Consider the following 26,746-nt stretch of genomic DNA (forward strand, 5'->3'; position numbering starts at 1 on the left):
TTCATACTTATAAAACTACTATCATGTAAACATAAGATTCATGTACGAGCGCATGCGCAGCATCGCAAGTCATCAAAATCTGGTTTCAGTTTCATTTTCTACGCTTCGTGCGGTAAAATGCTATTTTTTTTAATGGTTACACGGATTTTTAGCGACAGTAAAGGTAAGTTTGATCAAAATATAATCTTGTTTAACTTTGTTTTATTTCTGTTTGACCTAAAGAAAGGCTGAGGCGGTTTACTACTACAGATGTGACGCAGTCTAATTCGTGGTTTAGTGGCGACGAGATAGCGGTGGCTAAATGAAAATGTGTGGAGTCCAATCAGACAAAATAACATTTGTGAGGTCAGAGAAAACCTGCCTAACAGCCGACCTTTTTATTTAATCCCAAATGTTTTCAGTGGAGTTCAGGGTTTGATGCAGGACGTTGGATTTTACGTCATTATGGACATTGGAATTATGCAAGAACAGACTGTCTAACTGTCAAACTGTTGCCAGAATGTTACAAGCATAACATGTCTTTCATACAATTGATTTTATGCATCTGGTAACAAGAGGTCTGAATGAACACTTAATAACAAGGAAGGGGTGTTCACACACTTTTAGCTACAGTGTGCTTACAGTGCATATAACCACATACCGAGTATAAACTTTTTAGCAATGAGCAGAAATTGTGTTTTAGTTGGTCTAATAAATATGTTTTTTTTAAAGGCATTTTCTCTCCATTTTCCTCCCGATTTAGCGCACTCAATTTTGTTTTCCCCTGCTGAGAGATACCAGATTGCACCTGAGGAGAGCACGTCACTGTACACGCCTCTTCCGGCACGTGCACAGCCCTCCTCTTCTCGCCCGTCAATCAGGGTATGAAGACCCACCCACACACACTCCGGTCCGCACCCTGCAGATACGGTGGCCAATTAGTATCTGCTGCAGCCACTGCCAATTATGCCCGCTAGATGGCGCCCAGCCGACCAGTGGTAACACCGAGTATCAAACCGGGGAGTTCAGAAACTTGGTGCTGGTGTGCAAGCGGAACATCCCGCTGCGCCACCTGGGCATCCCCTTAAATATGTTTAAAATGAAACTCAAAATGTATGAAAATTCTACAAATTAACAGTGAAGTTGTAGTAATTCGCTTTTTCCATTATGGTGGTTTAAGTTTTACCTATTAATTTTGACACACTGACTTGAATTTCCCAAAGTAACAAGGATCTCACTTTAACAGTCTCATGCAAGCACATTTAGATTCTCTTTTAGAAACCTTACACCTTGAAATCTTGAGATATTTTGAGTTTACTTTCAGTTTTGTTGTCTTTATGAAATGAAGATGAAGTGTTTTAGCTGATGAAATTCAGTTATTCTTCTGTATGGTACAGTACATACTTAATGTTTCCTTTGATCATGTGTAATGTTTTAGTACTGTTTTCTGAGAAGTACCGCCATGCTGTGATTCTGCCTTCCCCGGACTTGAATGTGGGCCTATTATTCCTGGAATAATACTTGCAACATTTCTTTCTTCAAATGTGATAAGGTAATTTACTGCTAAACACTCTGACCAGTGTACCTTCCTCTATAAATGTTTTAATTTCTCTAAATACTTGTGTGCGTATCTTAGACACTTCTCCGTTCTTTTTTGACTGAGGATTTTTGCATGGGGTAGAATAACAAATATAATTGAGGTATTGATTATGCAGCATTAATATCTTAATGTATATTATTACCAAAAGTATTCACTTATCCATCCAAATAATTGAATTCAGGTGTTCCAATCACTTCCATGGCCACAGGTGTATAAAACCAAGCACCTAGGCATGCAGACTGCTTCTACAAACATTTGTGAAAGAATGGGTTGCTCCAGGAGCTCAGTGAATTCCAGCGTGGTACCGTGATAGGATGCCACTTGTGCAACAAGTCCAGTCGTGAAAAATTCCTCGCTGCTAAATATTCCACAGTCAACTGTCAGTGATATTATAACAAAGTGGAAGCGATTGGGAATGACAGCAACTCAGCCACGAAGTGGTAGGCTACGTAAAATGACAGAGCGCGGTCAGCGGATGCTGAGGTGCATAGTGCGCAGAGGTCGCCGACTTTCTGCAGAGTCAATCGCTACAGACCAACAAACTTCATGTGCTTTGTGTTTATCCAACTTTGTGGGAACAGTTTGGGGATGGCCCCTTTCTGTTCCAACATGACTGCACACCAGTGCACAAAGCAAGGTCCATAAAGACGTGGATGAGCAAGTTTGTGTGGAAGAACTTGACTGGCCTGCACAGAGTCCTGACCTCAACCCGATAGAACACCTTTGGGATGAATTAGAGCGGAGACTGTGAGCCAGGCCTTCTCGTCCAACATCAGTGTCTGACCTCACAAATGCTTTTCTGGAAGAATGGTAAAAAATTCCCATAAAAACACTCCTAATCCTTGTGGAAAGCCCTCCCAGAAGAGTTGAAGCTGTTATAGCTGCAAAGGGTGGGCCGACATCATATTAAACCCTATGGATTAAGAATGGGATGTCAATCAAGTTCATATGCATGTGTAGGCAGACGAGCGAATACTTTTGGCAATATAGGGTATGTGTATGTTCCAGTTTAGCAGGTGTTAAACTAAGATCTCTCTGTAATGACAGTCTGGTGTTAAAAGCATCCCCATAACATGCTGCTACCATCGATATTTGTTACACTGCTTGTTAGATTTATGCTGCACATTATTGTCTTTTGGCTGCTCTCATATTTAGGGGTCACAACTATGAATCATTCTGGTCCACCCCAGGAGAGATGTTTGTCACACATACGTTTAAAAAAATTAACAGTTTCTCTGTTGAGTAATGTGTTGCATTTTAGTTTAGCAGGGAATGTGCTGCATGAGATCAAAGTAAGCTTTATGACAACGGTACATTTTAAGGGCAAATATAAAGATATTTAAAGTGGAGATTTTTTATCATGAAAATGATAGCAGTAAAGTGAGCTAAACAAGCAAATGTATTTAAAGGCATTAAAAAATCACATTGTGATCAGAAAAAGTATTTTGATTATTGACTGCCTCTCATTGCTATATCCTTGTTAATGTTTAACTAAAGTAAATAGTCTAGTGCAGGGTTTCTTAACCACTAGGCCATAAAACACCTCTAGTAGTTTCCAGACCTTTAACCAAAAGAAACAGGTCAAGTTAATTCATTTTTTATTTTTCTGACTGTTTCCAATTTTACAACAAATTCGAGTTATTTAAGATTTATTTGATTTATACCATGTTTTAGACATTATTTCTTAAGTACAGTGTCAGGGCTTATTAAACAGTGGGAAAAGTAAACTTAAGTTGCAAACTGGAAAGGTAGACACATTTGTGGTAGCACTGGTGGATAGTTGGAGAACTATTTTCCACTTTGCCAGTCTTTTGCAGTCATCACAAAGCATTTATTTCAGACAAATGTGATGACTATAAAAATTATTATAATTTATATTGTATGTATGACAACCAGAAACATGCAGATTCAGTTTCAGCTTTGTTTACATTTGCATTTCTATGATTTAGCAGATGCTTTTGTCCAAAGTACATTACAATTGTGACCATATACAGTCCAAGCAGCTGAGGGTTAAGGGCCTTGCTCAAGCGCCCAACAGTGGCAGCCTGGCAGTAGAGAAGCTAGAATCAGCAAGCTTTTCTAGTCCAATATGTTATCATTGTGCTACCACTGTCCCTGTTGACATGTGATATGCCTGTTTTTCTTGTATTCTTATATTTCTGATCCATCAACAACAAGTAAAAATATGATTTTTTTCCCAACTATGTCTATCACATACAGTTATAACTGAAACATGAGAGTAAATACAAAGGATTCCAATGTTAATTTACAATTATAAATGAATCTATAATAAAGCAAAGTTATTATTATCATTATTGACATGTCCTGTCTGGGGTGTGTTATTGAATTGCCCTCATTTTTATTATTATAACTTGAACCACTTGAACCACTGCTAATAATAATGGTAATAATAAAACATATAATTTGCTTAATACAACAATAAAAACAAAGATAAGCCGCTCAGGTGGCGCATCGGTAAAGTACGCTGGCGCACCAGAGTTGGGATTTCAAATACATCGTATCGAATCTCAGCTCTGCCTTCTGACTGGGTTGGGCGGCTGCATGAACAACGATTGGCTGTTGTTCAGGGTTAGGGGTAAAAAGTCGGATCATAGGTCCTCATAACTGGTGCAACTGCGGCCCCTGCTGGCTGACTGATGGGGGTGTGGCCCTCCATACACAGTGCCCTTTGGTGTATGAACTCGACTCGTGCAGGTGAAAAATGCAGACTGTACTGACTGTACATGCCGGAGGGGGCACAAGTCAGTTGAGAGGCGTCCTCAGTCAGCGGTGAAGGGTCGAATCAGTATAGAGGACGCATTCAGGGTAATTGGACACAACTAGATTAGGGGGGAAAAAAGTGGGAAAATTATTTAAAACAAAACAAAGATAAGCATTTAGCAATTAATTACATCACATTCAGAGAATTTAATCAAATGTTTGCTTTTAAAAATCTGACAAAATTAATTTTATTCATCCTTATTTTTTAACATATTTGTAAGGCCAAAAGTTACCACAAACAAATGTATTTCACTTTTTTCAGTTGCTCTGAAGGACAAGAGATCTGAATGAAAAAAGATGGCATCAGTCGAGAGTGAGTGACACATTATGGTTTAGCACAAGTTTCCACATAAGTGTTTACTTTTTTAACCTTGAGGTATGTTTGCTTTATTAAAATCAGCGAAACCAAAAAAGCGTAGAAGCAGTGTTGACGAACCTCCGAACGGTAAGTTGGCATTTATAATAGGTACTGGAAATTAGTACTTGTATGCAGAAAGACACATTTTTCTAAAAGCTATTAAATCTTTTTTTCAGTGAGTACTGAGGACAAATCTTTGAGGATTATTACATTTGGGAACTCTGAGGATTATCAGTTCTCTCTCACAAAGTTGATTCTGAAGAATGCATTTTTTGACAGCGATGATCCTAATGCTACTCTAACTACAAAAAATTCAGAAAGCATATCAGGACGAAATGTTACTGTGGTCAACACCCCAAATCTTAAGAACCATGACTTAATGCATTTCACATTTAAAAAAGAGCTAAAGAAGTCTGTTTGTTTTTCCTGTCCTGGGCCACATGTTGTACTTTTTACTCTAGGCCCCTCAGACATGAAATCGGATGCATACAACATTTTCAAACCTGTGGTGCAGTACTTTGGAGAAAAAATCTTAAACCACACAGTGGTTGTTTTATACCATGAACTACAGGGAGATAACTACAGGGAGCTTATCGAGAAGTGTCATCAAAGATACCTGATTGTCAATGAAAACACTGACATAGCTGAGATGACTAACAAACTATTTGACATTATTGACCAGATAATTGTAAATCACGGGGTTTTCTCCAATGTGGAGTTTAAAGAAGCAGACAACAGAATTGAAAAAGAGATGAAAATCCTAGAAAAGGCAAGAGAAAAAGAGGTCAGGAGAATGTTGGAGGAACTAAAGAAACAGGGGGAAGATGCAGTGAAACGTTATAAGGAAGAGGAATGGTTAAAGACCAGGAAGAGGGCAGAAGTGCTAGTTGCAGACAGAATTGGCTTTACTCACAGACTTGTTGATTATGCAGCAGCAATAGGTAAAGGAGCAGCTGCAGGTGCATTGTTTGGTTTGGCAATGGGGATTCAGGCTATGGAGGTAGGAGCAGTTGTTGGTGCAGGTCTTGGTGCTCTACTTGGAGGTGCAGCTGGAGCAGCTTGGAATGTCCTTGTTAACACTTTTACTGGTGTCCATAGAGATAGTTAAAAATAATCATACTTGGTTGTGTTTAAATACACATTTTCTTTAGGAGTACAAGGCCTTTTTTATTTTAAAAGTCACATGATCAGCCTGCACCCACATTTGACTGACGCAAAAATCAAGACCAATCACTGGGAAGGAATACTCATGTTTCACTTTACCACTGTGTGATACATATTATGTATATTATTGTAAAATTGTTAAAAACCCACTTTTGCTTTATGGGCTCTAATTTATAGCAAAAGACAGACACGTTTACAAAAATAATTGCACTATTTAAAACATAAAATAAGGAACAAAACTACAGCACACTATTCTCATGCTTTTAGAGGTGTACAGATAGCAGGATGTGTGTACAGGTAAAAAGATTTAAAAGGTAGATAAAGTGACAACAATGTCACATATAGAACAATAATATATGCAATAATATATAGCTTATTTTATGTAAGATTTACAAACATCAGCAATTTTAATAGTTTTTTATTAACCTACATTTTTGTAAAATGTATTGATTAAAAAAATCTGTAATGATTTTTTTACACTATATGGACAAAACTATTGGTACATGCCTTCTAATTACCAAATTCAGAAATCATATGGTTCCAACTTTGAAGCAGCAGTTTAGGGAATGGCGCTTTCTTGTTCTGGCATTACTGTGCCTTTGTGCACAAAGCAAGGTCTGTAAATACAAGAGGAAAACCTCCAGTGGCTCTTTTGACGGAATGGGCACAAATTCTCATAGACATACCTCAAAGTCTTGTGAGAAACCTTGTCTGAAGAGTGGCTGATGTTATAACTAAAAATATCACATAGAGGTCACTCTACTCTATGTTTTTGATATTTGATGTCTAACAAACTCATGGCCAGTAGTCTGAATACTTTTGGTCATATAGTGTATGTGTTCTATTTCATTTTTTGTTTACATTTTTAATCATGCCATATTCTTGGCATGTTGAAGTATTTGTGACATATCGTCCAGACATGCTGAATGGTCTTATGCTGAAATGAAATTGTGTCTTACAAATAGATTTTTGTAAATGAAAACATTCTGATTGTAAAAGTATTTTAAATTGCAATGTAGCTGAGAATTAATAAAATCTACATTTTGCACCTACCTTCTGTTTGTCAAGCAGTCTGTATATATCAGTTGCTACTGCTTGTTTATTCCATTTTACTAATTTTATTATATTTACGTAACTTTTTTTGAATGCAAAATGTGATTTTACACCATTTAAAGGGTGGCACGGTGGCTAAGTGAGTAGCACTGTCGTCTCAGAGCAAGAAGGTCCTGGGTTTTATCCCCAGGTTGGGCGGTCCGGGTTCTCTCTGTGTGGAGTTTGCATGTTCTCCACGTGTCTGCGTGAGTCTGTGTCACAGTCCAAAGACATGCAAGTGAGGTGAACTGGAGACACTAAATTGTCCATGACTGTGTTTGATATAACCTTGTGAACTGATGAACCTTGTGTAATGGGTGGCTGCCGTTTCTGTCATGAATGTAACCAAAGTGTAAAACATCACGTTAAAATCCTAACAAACAAACAAACAACATTTAATAGTTTCATATTAAACATATATCATCCTACAAGAAGCATTTAATGGTTAAAAATTACCTATTCAGAGGTTCTTGAAGCCTTGACAGTGTGAGTTCAGATGTCAGTCCCTCCCCTTGTCTTAAACATACCTCCACACCTTGTTGATGATTTAGCTCAGTTGTTAAAAACAGTGAAGGAGGAACGCCAGAGAAAAAAACATCCAACACACAGTTCAAACCAGGTAAGATTTCAACCGATCACCATTGTTAGAAGTACATTTCTTATTAATTCAGTCTGTGAAGGGTAAAATGGACCTTCCACTAGCTGTAGTATCTGGGAAATCTGAAAATGGGGAGATGTAAGATCTAGTCTGTTTTGTGTTCAGTGCTTTATCTTAACACTTATTGCGGGTATGATTATCACAACTATTTGAAAATACTTTTAATAAGAAGGAACAATAAACATGGAATAAAATAGTAGAATAAAATAGTATAAAATTTTATTGGGGCTGTTGTTTAAAGGGCTGCCTGTATATAACATGTTTATGGGAAACACTTGTGTTTATTGTTATTGATATATAGTAACTTTTTTTTTTTGTGCATTTTTAAAAATCTAATCTAATAATCATTCAAAACATATATTAAATATGTTTTTATATATATATATATATATTTCTTTTAATAAATGAAATAAACATGACATAATAAAGACCAACTGGAATTCAAAAAATGCCATAACTCACTCCTTAAAGGGTAATCTGCTTTCCTGTTGACGTCAGGAGTTTCCGGTAGAACCAGTGTTCTTGCATGCCACCAGCCTTGCATAGAAGGACCTAATCTTTACAAAACAATGTATTTTCAACATACAATTCACAGTAGATTCACAAAGTTCACTCATTGTAGTGTATTCATAGTTTTATTTTTATTTTAATGTTTTATCAGTTTTGTGAAGCTATTATTAACTTCAGTTTTTTTTAATTCTGTTATCAACTATTTCTGATAAATGTTCTCTTGTTTCTAAGTAAACTAGCTGATTGCCTTTAGCTGCACATGATAAATGTGTAAACAAGTGTGTTTTTGCAAAATAAATTAATGAACAATGCATATGTCATTGGCAAATGTCATACCAATCATATCTGTCTGATTTATGCTATCTGATTTGGGCTCGCTGTAACAGACCAGTTCTGATTTACTCTGTACGTAAACTAAACTTGTAAGTAAAGAAGTATGGATGTGACCAGAATCGTCAAAACCTTTCCAATAGACTGTATACACCAGTCCGCCATAACATTAAAACCACCTCCTTGTTTCTACTCTTACTGTCCATTTTATCAGCTCCACTTACCATATAGAAGCACTTTGTAGTCCTACAATTACTGACTGTAGTCCATCTGTTTTTCTGCATGCTTTGTTAGCCCCCTTTCATGCTGTTCTTCAATGGTCAGGATTCTCCCAGGACCACTACAGAGCAGGTATTATTTGGGTGGTGGGTCATTCTCAGCACTGCAGTGACACTGACATGGTGGTGGTGTGTTAGTGTGTGTTGTGCTGGTATGAGTGGATAAGACACAGCAGCGCTGATGGAGTTTTTAAACACCTTACTGTCACTGCTGGACTGAGAATAGTCCACCAACCCAGTCGGCAGCGTCCTGTGACCACTGATGAAGGTCTAAAAGATGACCAACTCAAACAGCAGCAATAGATGAGCGATCGTCTCTGACTTTACATCTACAAGATGGACCAACCAGGTAGGAGTGTTTAATAGAGTGGACAGTGAGTGGACACTGTATTTAAAAACTCCAGCAGCGCTGCTGTGTCTGATCCACTCATACCAGCACAACACACACTAACACACCACCACCATGTCAGTGTCACTGCAGTGCTGAGAATGATTCACCACCTAAATAATACCTGCTCTGTGGTGGTCCTGTAGGTGTCCTGACAATTGAAGAACAGGGTGAAAGCAGGTTTAAAAGGTATGTAGAGAAACAGATGGACTACAGCTTTTATATGGTAAGTAAAGCTGATAAAATGGACAGTGAGTGTAGAAACAAGGAGGTGGTTTTAATGTTGTGGCGGATCAGTGTATATGCACCTTAACGTCAATAGAATGTGGACACCTGACCATGAACATAGAGTTGCCTCCCCTTGTGGCTATAACAGCCACCACTCTTCTTTACACTATTTGTGTCTGTATAGAGTATACGTGTGTCTGTGGGAATATGTGCCCAATTAAAAATGCATTTGTAAGATTAGGCACAAATTTTGGGTAAAAAAAATGTCTGGATAACCAATGCAATTAAATGCATTACAAAGGTGTTCAAGGTTGAGACCTTGGAGACAAGGACTTTGTGTGAGTTCCTCCTTAGTTTTTACTATCAAGCTATTTTATGTTTAAAAGATAATGTTGCCTTACAAAAATAAGATGACTTCACTGTGTATCAATGTGAAATTGCTTTACAGGAAATGGAATCAAGCTTTGCTCTGCTTTCCAAGAAGCACTTTCTATGCTCGTTATGTGAGGATATCTTTAAAAGTCCGGTCACAACACCATGTGGCCACAGCTTCTGCAAAGTGTGCCTGCGCAAGTACTGGAGTGGTGCTGGCTCAGGAAAATGTCCTCTCTGTTGCAAGGCCTTTGTTTCCAAGCCTCATCTCAGCGTGAATCACATCTTGGCAGATGTTACAGAGCATTACAGGAAATCACGGGTGGAAAGGAAAGCCAAGTCTCTCAGTGTAGATGGACTTCTAAATGAGCCAGTATGTAGCTATTTTTTTTGAAGTTTTAAGATGGTATTTGTTTGTGTGTTTAAATTTAGAACTTCATGGCCGTCAGTGTTTTTGATCTGTTATTTAAAACCATGCAGGAACAGAGGACTGATACAGAAGTGGAACAGATGATCACACAGAGGATCCAGAAGGTGGAAAAACTCAAGCATTCCCTGAAACTTCTCAAGGTGGGTCATCTTTTCTGAAAATAGAAATTGTCATATAACCAGTGAAATGACCCAAAACAGTTGAGTGAGTTAAATGTGGTGAAAGTTATCACATAGAATCGTTAACCCAGAATATGTTCTTTAAACAGAGCTCATGTCTGCGGGAGGTACAGGAGAGTCATAGGGTGTTCTCTGCCCTCTTAAGCACGGCAGAAATGGCTCATAAGGCAGTGGTGGCACAAGTGGAAGAGAAACAAATGGAAGCTGAGAAACGAGTAGACCAACTGGTTAAAGAACTGGAGGGGGAGATTGCTGAGCTGAGAAGTGGACAGAACGTTCAAGAGAATCTTTTAGAGAGCAAGGAGCATCTCAGAAAGGTGAGCATTCTGCACTCATTAACCAATGTTACTCTCATTCTGCATGCCTATATATACAGGAGTGTGGACTCCTCCTAACCATAACTGCCCCTGACACCCCCCACCACCCAGATCACTGAAATCTCAAGAATGCATAATTTTGTGTAAAACTTTGCATTGTAATGTTTTAAATGAAAATTCTGCATATTATTTACATCTTTATGTAGCACATTAAGGACATGAGTGTGTAAGAATGTGATGCTTTGCAATAGACTGGCATTATTTACAAGTGTGTATTCCTTGTCTGGATAGGGTGCAGTTCCACTGTAATCCTGATTAGTGAAGATGACTTGTTAAAAATATAAGCCAATTGCTATAGAAATCCCATAAACCATTCATTTAAATTGAACTTTAACACATCTGTAACTAATTGTCTTAGAGGTGAAGAATACATCTACATTTCTGGTCTTGCCGAATGCCTGCCAACCTCTGCTACATACAGCAATAACTATACATTTCTGAACATTATTTACTTTTTTTTAAGGTCACATTTAGCAATTGAAACACCCGTTTAGGGAAGGTAGCCAGACACCAACGTGGAGAGATTCAGCGCATTAGTATTAATTAATACAAAGAACAGATCGACACAAGGATCAAAGCAGACACAACAGACAAGGTGTACCAAGACAACAACAAGGAACTCTCTATACCACATGTCTATACATCTGGCCCGCCAAGTCATTTTATGTGACCCGTGAGAGCTTAAAAGACGTATGATTGGCGAAAATATTGTAATATAATAATAACGACCTGACGAGTCCAGCCAATGGGGGGCAGTGCGATGGGGGGTTTAGTTCATGTCGTGGAGGGCCCCCCCATGCCATGGGCCCCAGTGCACCTGCTCCCCGGTAGTTACACCCCTGTACTGCTCAGTCGGTAAAGCAGTAAGCTTCTTCAGTACGCAAGTGTGCAGTACAAGTTTGTGCTTTAAGAAGAGAAGTGGTACGTCTCTTGTGTTATGAGGCCGTGTCTGTGGTAAAGGAGTACAATATAAATGTAGATATACATTATAAATATACAGCATAAATTTGGCATTTTGACACCAAACACAGAATTTAGCCTCCAAGAAAAACAACAAATTGTCCAAGAATTAAATGGCAGACTGCAATTACAGCAGGATACGTTACAATCGGCCCTTTTAGGGCCACCATAATGCTGACTTAGCCCTCGGTGAAAATGAGTTTGACACCCCTGCTGTATACTAATGACTAACCCTATGCTAATGCTATGCTAACCTATGCTAATTGCTAATCTAGGGCTAAACACAGAACAGGTCCATCATCTAAACTAGTCTAACCTAAACTAGAACAAAACAGAATATGTTAAGCCATACACTAAAGGCTAAGTAAAGGTAAGCTAAGCTAACCAAACAGAATACAGACCAGAGCAAGGTCAGGAAGCGGCGTGCAGGCAGACAGTCTAGCAAAGAACAACACAACCACTATGACCAACCAGGAAAGACTGAACACAACATGCTCTATATACACATGATAATCAGGACACAATGGGGAAACAGGTACGGCTTTTTAAACAATGACCACATCGGGGTGGAGACAAAGGGGGTGTGTAACAATAACAAAAGCATGGAGTCCATGTGTTGACAGACAAAGAAGGACTGAATGCATGACAGCTATTTTCTGAATTATATTTATGGTAGACAAAGCTGTTTAATGACAAAATATGTGTTTTGTACACTAAAAATCACATGTTCTACCTTGCTGTGGAACCTTGCTGTGGAAAATGAGAACTTGCTTCCAAGAATCATCACAGCAGTAAACCAGAATGTAATTGTAGTGCTGGCACTCATAATTAAAAGAGTCTAGAATCTCTAAACCTTCTCAAAATGTGTTTTTGTCTTACTAAGATGTGCTTATTGGTGGTGGACAACTGATGGCTATTTATCTGCATGACTTTAACTTTAAATGTTTTCAGTTAGTGTATTTCACTGGCAGCAGATGGTGCTGTAGTTCTTATTCAGGACGCAGATACTTCTCCAAAGCAGCATGATGCCATTCTGCAGCCATTTAGTGTAGTTAGCATACAACGTGTATCTTAATGCATGAGTAGCAACATATAAGTCAAACCATCTGTAACAAACCCATTTGCTATGGAGATCAGTGACATGGCTTGGTTAGGGAATCATGTCCTTCTGACTTACTAAATTTGGCTGGGAGATGGGGTATGGAGGTGCAGATGATGGACACCAGACAGTCAACTGCGGCTCATTGAGTGTTAGGGTGGCAGGGTGGCAGGGTGGCAGGGTGGCACGGTGGCTAAGGGGGTAGCACTGTCACCTCACAGCAATAAGGTCCTGGGTTCGATCCCCAGGTGGGGCAATCTGGGTCCTTTCTGTGTGGAGTTCTCCCCGTGTTCTCATGGGTTTCCTCCCACAGTCCAAAGACATGCAAGTGAGGTGAATTGGAGACACTAAATTGTGACTGTGTTCGATATAACCTTGTGTAATGAGTAACTACCGTTCCTGTCATGAATGTAACCAAAGTGTAAAACATGATGTTAAAATCCTAACAAACAAACACTGAGTGTTAATTCACTCCATTTGGGAGTGTTTCTATTTATTATGGTTTCTTCATTGCAGACCTGCCCGCCACTCCCACCTGTAGTTTTCTGCTGGTGGGGGATGTCCACATTCTTTTTTCTTTTTTACAGAACTCGTAGCACTTTTTGTTCTCGTTTCCGATGTGGGCCCCACATTACAAAACCACTACATGAGCTGCGGCAGTCGTATTGTGGTCCCGCTTATATTACATTTTAGAGTTCCCTGTCTTTCCTTTTTCTGAGAACTGGGATGTTGTTGAGTAGCCTGTCACATTGTGACAACCAGTGTTCAGTTCTGCACTATCCCTGTTCTGTCCACTTTATCCGTTGTGGGTTGTGTCATTCATTGATTTGTTTTAGTTTTTTTATTATCCCTATTTGTTTACAGAGATGTTCACAAGTCACAAAATACGAGTCTGAGTCAAGTCACGAGTCTTTAGGCTAGATTTTGAGTCAAGTTACAAGTCTTTAGGCTAGATTTCGAGTCAAGTCACAAGTCTTTAGGCTAGATAAAAACCTCTCACACACACCAAAGGATATGGGTGATAACAGAACTCTTAGGAGCTGCTAACTGGGCTATTAAGCTAACTGTTCGCGTTACAAACACATTCAAGTTCCCTACACAGTGCAATAGATTGTGTATCATATCGTGGGTTTATGTTCACTACATAGTGCACTAGATTGTGTATCAGATCACGGATTTATGTTCCCTACACAGTGCGCTAGATTGTATATCAGATAACGGATTTAAAACGTGATCTGGAATAAAGTCTGTGTCGCCTCCATGCGCATTTGTGTGCATGAAGCTTGTCGTTACTGGCAACGCGTCAGCGGAGTAATGCAGTTGTGGTGTGAAAAGGCCGTGCTGTTATTACGAATATCAGCACGGTTAGAACGCTTCTCAACCAATCAGATTGTAAGGTCGGAACTAACTGTTGTATAAATATATATATATATATATATATATATATATATATATATATATATATATATATATATATATATATATATATATATATATATATATATATAATCTATTATCGTCACACATAACTAATGTTAACACATGCTGATGCTAACGACTCTTGTTGTTTACGAGTAATTTTTTTTGCGCGTCATGAGTCGAGTCAGAGTCATTTGAAACGAGTCCGAGTCGAGTCTGAAGTTGCTGTGTGTGCGACTTACGTGCGACCCGGATTAGAATCGCAGACTCGAGTCCCAATCTCTGTTGTTCATGGCTTTTGGAAAATACACACATTTCTGAATTTCGTAGTATTTGGCACTACAGAAAGGGTCAGATTTCTTTGAGTTTTATCTTTTCCATTATAACACATGCTCAGGCAACTTTGAGCAGCTGAAGCTTGTTTAAGTTCATATATTTATGGCCATTGTTCAACAGTTATAAATACAGCCATGCCAAATACTAGTACATTCTGAAGTTCATGTCATTTTCTTCAGAAATGCAACTTTTCAATGTAGTAAAATATAGGAATTTTGCTAAGCAGGACCATTGACCTTTTTGTACACAAACACACACACACTCACAGACGTATCCATACATTGGCACACACACATTACAATGACATTACCTCATCTCCTTATTGTCTATACACCCTGCCCCTCAATCACCCATCAACCAGCACACATTATTCATTTATTCACTGTCCTGCCATTGTTGCTGTTCACTATCAGCACTGGTACTGTTCCATCACTGGTAGTTGTCATTGTTGCTGTTGTTGACATTGTGGGAGTGAAAAAAAAGTTTAACACAATCAAATTAGACTCAATAAATAAACCATATACGTACAAGTCCCAAAAACATGGCAGCATGGTGGGCCAACTGGTAAATTGTTGCTAAATTGCAATGGGGCCCTGAATTCCTGGGTCCAGTCCTCATTTCCAGCGGACCGAGGAGTTTTACATGTTCTCCATGAGTCTGCATAGATTTTTTCTATGTACTCCGGCTTCCTTTTAACTCTCATACACATGCAGAATGTGGATTGACTGTAAGTTAATGTTTTACACTGAAATAAATCGGTGCCCTATCCAGAGTGTATTTCAGCCTTGTGCCCTAGTAATTCTGGGTGGCACCTGTATTCACTGTTACCCTGACTGAAATAATTGTGGGTGAAGAAACTATTTAGGCATTGACTGATTCAATACAACAACAATTTGAAGCCCATTGTATCCCAGTTTTATCAGATATAACTTTATTATAATAACATAATTCATGGGAATCTTGATTTTCTGTTTGTAGAGTTTTGTTCATTTACCCAGAGAGATGAAGGACTGGACAAAGGTGAGACTAGAGACAGAACCATGTGTGGGATTTACCAGGAAAGGTGTGAATGATCTCATGAATGCTGTCAGGATGGAAGCTGACAAACTCTCTATGGCAGGTCTGTATGTGCTTTAAATAAATAAATGTATTTATTTATCCCATTTGCTTTACAAATCATTTAAATACAGGTAAAACCAGTACAGAAGTGGACAATTGCAGGTGTCTATTAGTACATGTGTATTGTATATAGCGGTAAATGCTCTCCTAAATAAAAAAATATTTTATAATTTTTTTTTGTATTTGCATGAGGTGTTTAATGTTGGGGGCCAGTAGGTGTTGTGAAGGCCGTATAGCTTTAGGGTTCTGTAGACATACTCTACATTGGTTTTTCCTTGGTGGCATCTGTCTGTGAGGGGTTCTCCCTGTGTCTAAGTGTTTTTTTCCTTGGGACCTTAGTTTTCTTTCACTTCCTAATAACATGCAGAGGGGAGCTTGACCACTCAAAATTTTCCCTAGGTAGTGAGTACATAGGTGTGCAACACCCTGTTACACTGTTGGTGCCCTATATGAAATGTAATTCTTATTAGGATGAAGCAGTTTGATGCAACACATGTCAGTTTAAGATATCAGAATGGCCACTTAGGTGGCGCAGCGGTAAAAACACATGCTGGAACCAGAGCTGAGATCTTGAATACATTGTAATCTCAGCTCTGCCTGCCCGCATGAACAACGATTGGCGTGTTGTTCAGATATGGGTGGGATTAAGTCGGATAGGGTCTCTCTCTCATAACTAATGCAATTATGATTGATGAATGGCTGATTGATGGCGCCTGCACAGAGATGAGAAAAGAGCGCTCTCAGGGTGTGTCTCTCCGTACACAGTGCTGAGATGCACTGCACTCGTCAAAGTGTGCGTCTGTTCTAGCACCCAAGTGGTGGAATGAACTTCCTCTGTCTGTCCGAACATCTGAGTCTCTTGCTGTCTTTAAAAAACGATTAAAAACCTTCATCACCTTTTTACTAAACACTTAAGCTGACCTATACCTATTTACTAAAAAAATTTTTCCATTTCATTAATTAAAAAAACAAAACAAAAAAAAAACACTTTGGTTCTAACAGGTTTCAGCAGATTCGTGTTCTTTGACTGTTGTTTACTAAAACTTGAGAAATGAAATGTTTACTATGGAAGCACTTCTGTAAGTCGCTCTGGATAAGAGCGTCTGCTAAATGCAGAAAATGTAAATGTAAGTGATAAGATGCATAAGGCATGCTGCCCACGTGTCGGAGGGGGGCGTGGGATAGTTTTGTTCTCCTCAATCAGAGCAGGGATCAGCATTGGTGGAGAGGAAGCATGACGCAATCGGGCAATTGGACGCGCTGAAAGGGAGAAAAACAGGAGAAAATGCGTAAATAAAAAATATATATTAAAAAAAGATATCAGAATGTATAGACAATGTCTTTTAATTATAAAAAAGATTTTAATTGTCCAATTTGCCAATTGTTTAATGTTTTCAAGCATTTATGAATCACTTTAAAATGCAAAAATGTCTCAAATTAATTTAATAATGCATTTTAAGCCATTATAATGGCTTGCCTTGCTATCAGACAGACAATGGTGCAAAGGTCTTGAGTCTTCCTGTATTTTGCTTAATCTGTAGGGGATACTAAAGACAGTCTGTCATGTACCTGAAGTAAAAGCTTCTTTCAGAGTTTTAGTAATAAGAATCTAAGAAGTTAACTAAGAACTAAGAATTAATGAAGTGGGGCATGTATCTCAAGGGGTAACAATGGGTGAAATCAGCAAATCACAACGAACAGGCCGCTATTATAGTACTATGCTATGCTAATGCAGCTAGCCTTTAGACTCTTTATATATATACAGTGGGGCCAAAAAGTATTTAGTCAGCCACTGATTGTGCAAGTTCTCCTACTTAGAAAGATGAGAGAGGTCTGTAATTTTCATCATAGGTACACTTCAACTATGAGCGACAAAATGAGGAAAAAAAAATCCAGGAAATCACATTGTACGATTTTTTAATAATTTATTTGTAAATTATGGTGGAAAATAAGTATTTGGTCAATAACAAAAGTTCAACTCAATACTTTGTAACATAACTTTTGTTGGCAATGACAGAGGTCAAACGTTTCCTGTAAGTCTTGCACAATCAGTGGCTGACTAAATACTTTTTGGCCCCACTGTATATAAACTGCTATTATAGTATACTCTTACATTTGGGCTATAAATACATTACTAGACTCCAGTAGTGAAACTGCACTTACACTGCAGTGTAGAGTACTTACAGTATCTGGACACCTGACCATAAGCTTGTTAGATATTACAATAAAGTGACCTTTATGTGATCTTTTCAGCTATAACAACAGCCGCTTCTCTGAGAAGGCTTCTCACAAGACTTTGAAGTGTGTCTGTGGGAATTTATGCCCATTCTGTCAAAAGAGCATTTGAATGACTGAACACTGATGTCGGTCAAGACAGCATTAAGTGGTGTTCCAGATTATTCTGAAGCTGTTTAGTGGGACTGAGGTCTGGGCTCTCTGCAGGCCACTGGTGTTTCTTTAAACCAAACTTTTCTTTGTGTCTTCATTCTTTATTTATAGACCTTGCTTTGTGCACAAGGGCACAGTCATGCTGAGTGAGACAGGAGAGTGCCTTCCCTAAACAGTTGCTGCATAGTTGGAAGCATATAATTTTCTTGATATCATTGATTTATTACACCTGTTAGCAAGTGTTGTTGAATGAACGTTAACATGCTAAGTTGATTTATTAGTTTAAATGTTTTCAATTATGAGCTTTAAAAATTAATTAAATGTCTTGTCATTTTTCAGAGCTTAAAAGGCTACAGAAATACTCAGGTGTGTTGCTTTTGTTTTACTTTTATTGTACATTAACATGTTTTATGCACATAGAATAAATGTAATATACCGACGAGGCATAACATTATGAAGTGAATAACACTGATTATCTCTTCATCATGGCACCTGTTAGCGGGTGGGATATAAACTGCAGCTCTTGTGGGTTGTTCCCAGTCTGCAGTGGTCAGTATCTATTAAAAGCGGTCCAAGAAAGGAACAGTGGTAAGCTGGCGACAGGGTCATGGCTCATTGATGCACGTGGGGAGAGAAGGATGGTCTGTGTGGTCCGATCCAACAGACGAGCTACTGTAGCTCAAATTGCTGAAAAAGTTAATGCTGGTTCTGTTAGAAAGGTGTCAGAATATACAGTGCATCACAGTTGCAGGGCTGTTTTGGCAGCAAAAGGGGGATTAACAGAATATTAGGGAGGTGGTCATAATGTTATTCCTAATCAGTGTATAATTAATGTGTTAGCTCAAAATATTTAAAAGGTTATTGTCTCTTTTTTTGGCAGTTGATATCCATCTGAACCCTCGCACTGCTCATGCCTGCCTCTCTGTATCAGACAGCAAGAAGCAGGTCAGACACACCAATAAGCAGCAGGAGGTCCCTGAGAACCCCAAAAGATTTGACCGTGTTACTAACGTCCTTTCTAAGGAGGCTTTTATCTCTGGTAGACATTACTGGGAGGTAAAAGTAGGAGAAAAGACAGACTGGGATGTGGGGTTGGCCAAACAGTCTGTAAACAGAAAGGGGAAATTCAACATCAGTCCAGTTAACGGCTTTTGGGTGCTCAGTCTAAGGAATGGAAATCAGTATGCGGCCAACACGCTGCCGCCAACCAACCTGTCTCTCAATTTCAGACCCACAACACTGGCCATCTATCTGGACTACGAAGAGGGACACGTTTCCTTCTTCTGTTTGGATTCTGGGAATCATATCTACACATTCACAGACACTTTTACTGAGAAATTACATCCCATCTTCAACCCAGGTCGACCACATGGGACCAAGAACACTGCACCACTTATTATCAGCACCAGCTGCTGCACCATTTAAACCAGTATGGCACTTTGAAAAGCCTTCTGTTTTTCTTGCTGCTCTTTCCTATCACTTCTGTCTTCACAAAATTACAGTTAAGAATTCTGTTAAGCACTTTTACATCGTATTTTAAAGATCCTGACTGAACATTTAAAGAAAATGATTCTTATTTATTTTTTGATTAAATAACAAATGATTGTTTCTGATATGTATTTAAAATATGAAAGCTTTTGGTACTTTTATAAATAAATCAATACTAAGTTGCCACAGAGCTTTGTTGTCTATATGCTATGCAACAGCTGGGTTAACTTTTAGATATTTAGATATCCTTTATTTGTCATATATACTGTACATATACAGGTGTGCAGTACAATAAAAATCTTTCTTCACATATCCCAGCTTGTTTGGAAGCTGGAGTCAGAGCGCTGGGTCAACCATCGTACGGCGCCCCTGGAGCAGACAGGGTTAAGGGCCTTGCTCAAGGACCGAACAGTGGCTGCACAGCAGAACATGGATTTGAACCGCCAATCTTCCGGTTGGTAGCTCAAATCTCTACCCACTAGAACATGAAACATAATTGAATGAGTTTGGTGTGGAGAAGCTCCAGATACCCGGCCTCAACTCTATTGAACACTCTTGGAATGAACTGGTGACATCAGTGCCTGAACACACAAATGTGAATGGGCTAAAATTTCCACAGACATCCAAACCTGTAAAGTCTTTCCAGATGACTGAATTCTGTTACAGCTTAAAGGTTGTACCAGCTCTATGTTAATGCCCTTGGTTCTGTAATAGGATGCCCAGCAAGCTTAGGTTCAGGTTTTCAGACACTTTTGGCCATGGTGTACATGCCCCTTACACATGTTTTAAATGTCTGACTTTATCTGTGCTCTTTCTATGGCCTTCAAATGCATAAAGTCCACCATACTCTAATTAATTAACCACATTAAGTAATAGCCCCACATGTAACTTGTATACGTGAGAAACATCTGGTAAATTCATAAACCCGATAAACAAGTAAAGCAAAAATGAGATGAAATAAGAGTTCATGGCATTAGAACTCAAAAGGCAAAAGATGAAAAAGAGGCTGGAAGGGATGGATGGGTAGGGTGGAGGGGTCCAGGAGTGCGAGGGCGACAGAACAGCAGTCTATTGTGTTGGTCCACCAGGCACTGGGGGACACACACTTGGACACATTAATGCATTCACACATTGCTGTGAGCGCGCACACACAAGCGCATGCTTCTGCCCACTGGCACACAGAAGCACACTGGCATTGCAGAGGGCAGCCCCTCTCTCCGCTCTCTTGGGTACACCTTGAATACCAGTGAGGACTGCAGCATACCTCCATCAGTTCCTGTTGTAGTCATTTGGAAAAGAGACAACTTTTGAACCAGGTAACCAATTTTTTTCTTATGGATTAACCAACTCATAGCATGTGCTGTATAAAAGTATATAATGTCATATTAATTTGTCAAATTTCAGTAGTATTTGTAGTTTATTTATAGTAGTTGTACCACAATCTGGAATTAAAAGCTCTGTAGTGCAGTGAATGGCATGAGGAGTGACACTTGTGAAAAACATCATAGAAAAGGCATGAACAAGATGCTAGCCCTCTTGGCCCACTCTGCATGGGAGCATGAAAGCTTCTTGTGTTTCTCTGCCTTTGACTGATGTTTTTTTGAGATAATCCACTCGCCCTGCCTGGCGTAGCTTGACACCCACAAGAGTGTGAAAAGGATTCATTCTCTCGCATGGCCGCTGGAATTCAGAAATGCTCACTGTTTATGCCAGACCCCTAAATATTTATTGTGGGTAATATCAATAATGCATGAATGCCAGTTTGGCAGTGTTGGTGCCCCATAGCTTTCACATCATGCCAAATCATTGGTTACTCTCTGTGTGGAATTTGGAACATTTTCCCATGTATGCCAGGTTTCCTCCAGGTGCTCTGATGTTCTTTTATATATTAAAAATATGTCAGCACACCAGTTAACTGTTCAGATTGGCCCTTAGGTGTTAGAGAGAGACTTGTTTTCCAACAAGAGACCCAAAGTTCTGGTGGGATATTCTACCACCCAAATGATATTTTAAAAATAATTAGCTTAGCTTTGGCTATCTATTGGAATGCTGAGTGTTTAAAACCACTGCTCTGCCCTTAAGCAAGGCCCTTAACTCTTTAAGTTCTAGTGACCCTGTATAATGAGTAACCCTGCACTCTTAACACCAGCTTTTAAACAAGCTGGGACATATGAAGGGAAGAATATAATTGTATTGTACTCATGTATATGAAAAGAAGTATGTGGACACCTGAGATCGTTGGCAGCTGTAACCTTGTCTAGAAAGGCTTTCCACAAGACGTTTAATGGATTTGTGTGGTCTGGCACTATTATTGCATAAGTAGGCTTGGCGCTTGGTTGACGTTACATTTTATCCCAAAGGTGTTTAATGGGATTTTAGGTCTGGGCAGACCACTGGAGTTTCTCCAACCACATCTTTATGGGTCTTGATTTAAGTGAAGGGGCACAGTTATGGTGGATCAGGAAAGAGCAAGTGTAGCAACCAAGTTGAAAGCATATAATGTACTGTATGTAATGGATTTTATACACCCGTTCGCAACAGGTGTGACTAAAACACCTGAACTTAGTAACTGCAAAACCAGGTAGATGAAAGAACATTCTTGGAAGGACAATTTTTAAACCATATGAACCTAAGTATGAACCTTTAAGTCCTGCTCTGTGCCCAGCATTAAAGAAACCAGTAAAGTATGGTTCCTACATATCTTTCATCTATCTTTGAGTGTTAAGGGTAACAACAAGGTGGCCCAACAGTTGGACAGCTAACTACTACTGATTGCCAGATTTGGATTTGCAGGTCAGCATTGAAGACCACTGCATCACAATCGCTAGGCTTGAACTGTCACTATGTATAAATAAATAATTACATAAATAAATGCATTGTTCCCTGAATGGTAGATCAGAAGAAAAATGAATCTATTTTGTTTAACTCTCAACTTGTACTTTTTCGTTTTCTAGGTCAAGTTGTGCCACCCTTAGTCCCTTGTGGATAAACTCGACAAAAGAACTAAGGACTGACATTTTTTTACAAACCAACCACACCTTGGCTTGTTCTGTTAGAAGCATCACACACCATTTAAACACCTAATTCAGAATGGCAACTACCGGCATGCAACTTTTGGGCCTAATCCTGTCCATTCTCGGCTGGGTAAGCGGCTTCCTGGTGTGTGCCCTCCCCATGTGGCGTGTCACTGCTTTCATTGGGAACAACATTGTAACAGCGCAGATCACATGGGAAGGCCTGTGGATGAACTGTATCGTCCAGAGCACAGGAGAGATCCAGTGCAAGGTGTACGACAGCTTGCTGGCACTGCCTAGTGACATGCAGGCAGCCCGAGGCCTTACCGTGCTCTCCCTCATCCTCTGCAGCCTAGCGCTCGCCCTTGGCGTCCTGGGCATCAAGTGCACGAAGTGTGTAGGCCAACCAAGTTTAGAGGCCCGGTTGGCACGAATCTCCGGCATACTTTTTGCCATTGCGGGCTTCCTCTTCCTTGTGCCCGTGTGCTGGTCTGCCCATACTATCATCAAGGATTTCTATAACCCATACGTAGCCGCACCACACAAACGTGAACTCGGCCCGGTACTCTATTTGGGCTGGGTTGGATCAGGTCTGTTGCTGATTGGTGGCTCTCTGCTCTACGCTGGCTCCAGTCCACCAGGCATTCCTTCCTCACCCACTTTCAGCAGCGGAGAGAGCAGCCCTCGGCGCGGTGGAGGAGGCACGCAGGTTAAAGGTTATGTTTAACAAGCATTGGCCCGAGTCTAGCACAACTGAATCCTCTTTGCTAGTTTCCCCCATTGTAATAGATTCAAATTAATGTTAATGTATTTTTTATTATTCAGTGTTGATACAAACTGTTGTGATGAAAATTCTGTAATTCTTTTGTTTCACAGCTTCTTTGTCCTATTTAACCCTGTTTATCTATTCATGTTTGAACAATAAAGATCAGCCCTCTTATATATTCTGTTCTGAAATACCATTTTTTAATGCTGGTGATTTAATGAACACTATTCAAGTTCAATCAGTCAAACCTTGTGTGTCCAACTGATTAGGCAAAAGCATTTTCATTCATTTATTGTCTTTTTTACCACCACTTTATCCTATCCAAGGTTGCGATGGGTCCGATTCACTGGGCAAAAGGTATGAAACACCAGTCAATCACAGGGCAAACACACACTCTTACACACTCATGAAACCGGACTACTCCATTTGGGAATTGAACCTGGAATCTTACTGAATCTTGAGGTGACAGTGCTACCCATTGAGCCACTGTGCTGCCCTCAAATTACGTTCGCAGGATATTTATATTTTCTCCCCTAATCTAGTTGTATCCAATTACCCTGATTGCGTTACGCTTTACCTCTACCGATACAACCCTCCACTGCTGATTGAGGAGCTTCGCAACTGACACACGGCCCCTCCGACACGTGCTTAGTACCGACTGCATCTTTTCACCTGCACGAGGCAAGTTCATATGCTGATCAGCCTTGTGCACAGAGAGCCACACCCTGACCAGCATTAGTCCTTAACTCTGCGCAGGTGCCATTAATCAGCCAGCAGAGGTCGTAATTGCACCAGTTATGAGGATCCAGGTCCGGCTTTTCCCAACCTGTGAACAACAGCCAATCGTTGTTCATGTAGGCTCCCAGCCCAGCCGGATGGCAGAGCTGAGATTCAATACAATGTATTCGAAATCCCAGCTCTGGTGTGCTAGCGTATTTTACCTCTGCGCCACCTGAGCGCCGACATTTATATTTTTAACACACTGTCTTTGCCTGGACAAACTATGCATCTCCTATGTCTATTTGACTTAGATTTAAAGGTCTTTGATCACACATGAAACAACCCAGTGTGTAACTGTACACCTATATACCTAGTAAATAAAAAAAAAACATAGTAAAAACTTTTAAAAGGTGGCAGAGCTAACAGGATTTTACATCTGAAGATAATTGTAAGAGATTCAACCTTAAAGGTCAGTGAAGTTTAATTAAGAATCAGTCTTTAATTAGGAATCAATCCTAAGCTCAAGAACAAAATAAGGGGCCGCTCAGGTGGCGCAGCGATAAAGTACGCTAGCTCACCAGAGTTGGGGTTTCGAATCTCAGCTCTGCCTTTCGACTGGGTTGGGCGGCTGCATTAAAAACGATTGGCTGTTGTTCAGGGTTAGAGGGTAAGAAAGTAAGATCATAGGTCCTCATAACTGGTGTGACTGCGGCCCCTGCTGGCTGACTGATGGCGCCTGCACAGGACTGAGGAATAATGCTGATGGGGCTGTGGCCCTCCGTACACAGTGCCCGTCAAGTGTATGAACTCGACTCGTGCAGGTGAAAAATGCAGTCTGTACTGACTGTGCATACCAGAGTCAGTTGAGCATGTCAGTTGAGAGGTGTCCTCAGTCAGCGGTGAAGGGTGGAATCAGTATAGAGGACAAATTCACGGTAATTGGACACGACTAGACTGGGGGATAAAAAATAAAAAAAAAGAACGAAATAACACTGTTCATCGCCCGGCTAAGCTAATACCATCCTGACAGTGAAAAATGGTGATGACAGCATCATGCTATACAGAAACAGGGTGTACAGTTTAAGTAACTGTTCCAAATTCAAAATATTTACACTGGGTATACTCACTGACAGCCATCATTTCTTACAAATCAGACATGTTTAGCAGGTAAAAGTTTTCTCACTAGAGGGAGTTGTTGGCACACTTAAATTTTAGCAAACAGAATTTAAATTAGAAAACAAACTTGCTATTTTATTCAGTTCTTTGGGGGGTGGCTCAATGCACCGGTGTTCTTTCTGCTTTAAAAGCACACTGTTTTGCTCCACCATTATTAATGTTTACTTCTTGTACAGAGATTTATTTGAACTGTACAGCATAATGTGCTTTAAGTTTAACCACAGTGTTCTCATCACTTATTTTGTTCTTGAGCTTTAACTGGTTGCTATTTGCTTTTTTAGAGGATTGACTCTTACTTAAAGATTGTTTCCTATTAAAACTTTTCTCCCACCATTAAGGTTGAATCTCTTACAATTATCTTCAGATGTAAAATCCTGTTAGCTGTGCCACCTTTTGAAAGTGTTTCCTATGTTTTTTTTATTCAGTCAAGTCATTATTAACAATAAAAAGGGTATAATTACTATATTTTCAGTAATTTGCTTTTAAAAAAAGTCCACCTAATCTTCACCTCAATATCAACAGAGCTGCATAAAGAAACATACGTTCATCCTGCAGATTCAATACATTGAAATCAAGAAAACATAACAAATATCCATTGTTTAAAAGAATGTACATGAGTGTGTGTTTGTGTGGAGAGTGTGTGTGCACGAGCAATGGACAATGGACAGTGTAGCTCAATTTACATAAATCAGAAAACATAGTGTTTTTCAGTTTGAACTAATATGTTTTGTCTGTCAGGCAACTATCACATTTGGGTATTTGTCCCTATATTAATTTAAAAGTCCCTTTAATGCTATAACTTTTTTTAAATTTAAGTTTGACCTCAAACTATTTGTAAGAAAACAACAGAGAATCAGCACTTAAGAGTTTGTATAAATATATCCTCTTTATGCTCATAATGGCTGTGAGAAGCATTGTATAGAACCTGTTGCTGATAAGGACACACTTGATTTGTGCCACCACCCTAACTGACTGTATCTAAATGTACTGTAGTGATGTGTGCAGCTACTATACACCATATGCCAGCATCACAATGCTATTGTAGGAAGCACAACAGGCACATCCTCAACAATAGCTCAGTGTTTTTGTGCCTGCTAGTGAGTCATTTGTGATCTAATGGTGCTGGTAACAGGATTAAATAAACACACAAACATTGGTACAATAAATAGAGAAGCATAAAGGTGATTTTTGTTTTAGGTATTTCCATATTGGGAAAGAAATATGTTGGCTTAGTGGTTTTTAATTAGTTTAAAAAAAAATCAGATTTCATAATCAGGCAAGTGTTAAGCACGTGTTAGGCAAGTTTTAGGCAAGTGTTAATCCTCTAATCACATTATTCTAAACCATTTGTCTAATTAAACCTTCACCCTTGTTAATAATACCAGAATTCATGAATAAATATATACATTGGAACAGCTATTATAATCACCTTCCCTCTGTAATTACTCTCTGACCAGTTACCTTTATATACTGCATTGTCCTGCATAGCCTTATGAAGTCTTTGTCAATTAAACAGGTTGCTATCCAGCTGCTAATA

The 26,746-nt window shown here is 39.3% G+C and overlaps 3 protein-coding genes across 3 annotated transcripts; all 3 read left to right on the forward strand.

Moving 5' to 3' along the window:
• The first annotated feature begins 783 nt into the window (after window positions 1-783).
• Window positions 784-6,935, forward strand: si:dkey-120c6.5 (GTPase IMAP family member 9). The gene is made up of 5 exons (XM_062990838.1): window positions 784-861; window positions 1,418-1,531; window positions 4,623-4,673; window positions 4,761-4,805; window positions 4,895-6,935. Exons 3-5 carry the CDS (start codon window positions 4,658-4,660, stop codon window positions 5,824-5,826), a joined length of 993 nt encoding a protein of 330 aa, XP_062846908.1. The 5' UTR covers window positions 784-861; window positions 1,418-1,531; window positions 4,623-4,657; the 3' UTR covers window positions 5,827-6,935.
• Window positions 6,936-7,555: 620 nt separating this feature from the next.
• Window positions 7,556-19,672, forward strand: btr02 (bloodthirsty-related gene family, member 2). Its single transcript, XM_062990837.1, has 7 exons — window positions 7,556-7,593; window positions 9,815-10,111; window positions 10,219-10,308; window positions 10,437-10,664; window positions 15,517-15,658; window positions 18,385-18,411; window positions 18,926-19,672. Exons 2-7 carry the CDS (start codon window positions 9,818-9,820, stop codon window positions 19,468-19,470), a joined length of 1,326 nt encoding a protein of 441 aa, XP_062846907.1. The 5' UTR covers window positions 7,556-7,593; window positions 9,815-9,817; the 3' UTR covers window positions 19,471-19,672.
• A 1,054-nt stretch (window positions 19,673-20,726) lies between these two features.
• cldnk (claudin k) lies at window positions 20,727-23,489 on the forward strand. The gene is made up of 2 exons (XM_062990839.1): window positions 20,727-20,849; window positions 22,488-23,489. The coding sequence occupies exon 2, from the start codon at window positions 22,624-22,626 to the stop codon at window positions 23,272-23,274; it is 651 nt and encodes a 216-aa protein (XP_062846909.1). The 5' UTR covers window positions 20,727-20,849; window positions 22,488-22,623; the 3' UTR covers window positions 23,275-23,489.
• The last annotated feature ends 3,257 nt before the right edge of the window (window positions 23,490-26,746 follow it).

The sequence above is a fragment of the Trichomycterus rosablanca genome, chromosome 2 (genome assembly GCF_030014385.1).
Source record: "Trichomycterus rosablanca isolate fTriRos1 chromosome 2, fTriRos1.hap1, whole genome shotgun sequence".
Taxonomy (NCBI): Eukaryota; Metazoa; Chordata; class Actinopteri; order Siluriformes; family Trichomycteridae; genus Trichomycterus; species Trichomycterus rosablanca.

Bases quoted from the DNA above. Each gene is read 5' to 3' on its own strand.
- si:dkey-120c6.5 (XM_062990838.1), top strand. The intron at 4,806-4,894 runs GTAAGTTGGCAT...TCTTTTTTTCAG, and splicing joins TGTTGACGAACCTCCGAACG to TGAGTACTGAGGACAAATCT.
- btr02 (XM_062990837.1), top strand. From the start codon at position 9,818: ATGGAATCAAGCTTTGCTCTGCTTTCCAAGAAGCACTTTCTATGCTCG. The intron at 10,665-15,516 runs GTGAGCATTCTG...TTCTGTTTGTAG, and splicing joins GCAAGGAGCATCTCAGAAAG to AGTTTTGTTCATTTACCCAG. The intron at 18,412-18,925 runs GTGTGTTGCTTT...TTTTTTTGGCAG, and splicing joins AAGGCTACAGAAATACTCAG to TTGATATCCATCTGAACCCT.
- cldnk (XM_062990839.1), top strand. From the start codon at position 22,624: ATGGCAACTACCGGCATGCAACTTTTGGGCCTAATCCTGTCCATTCTC.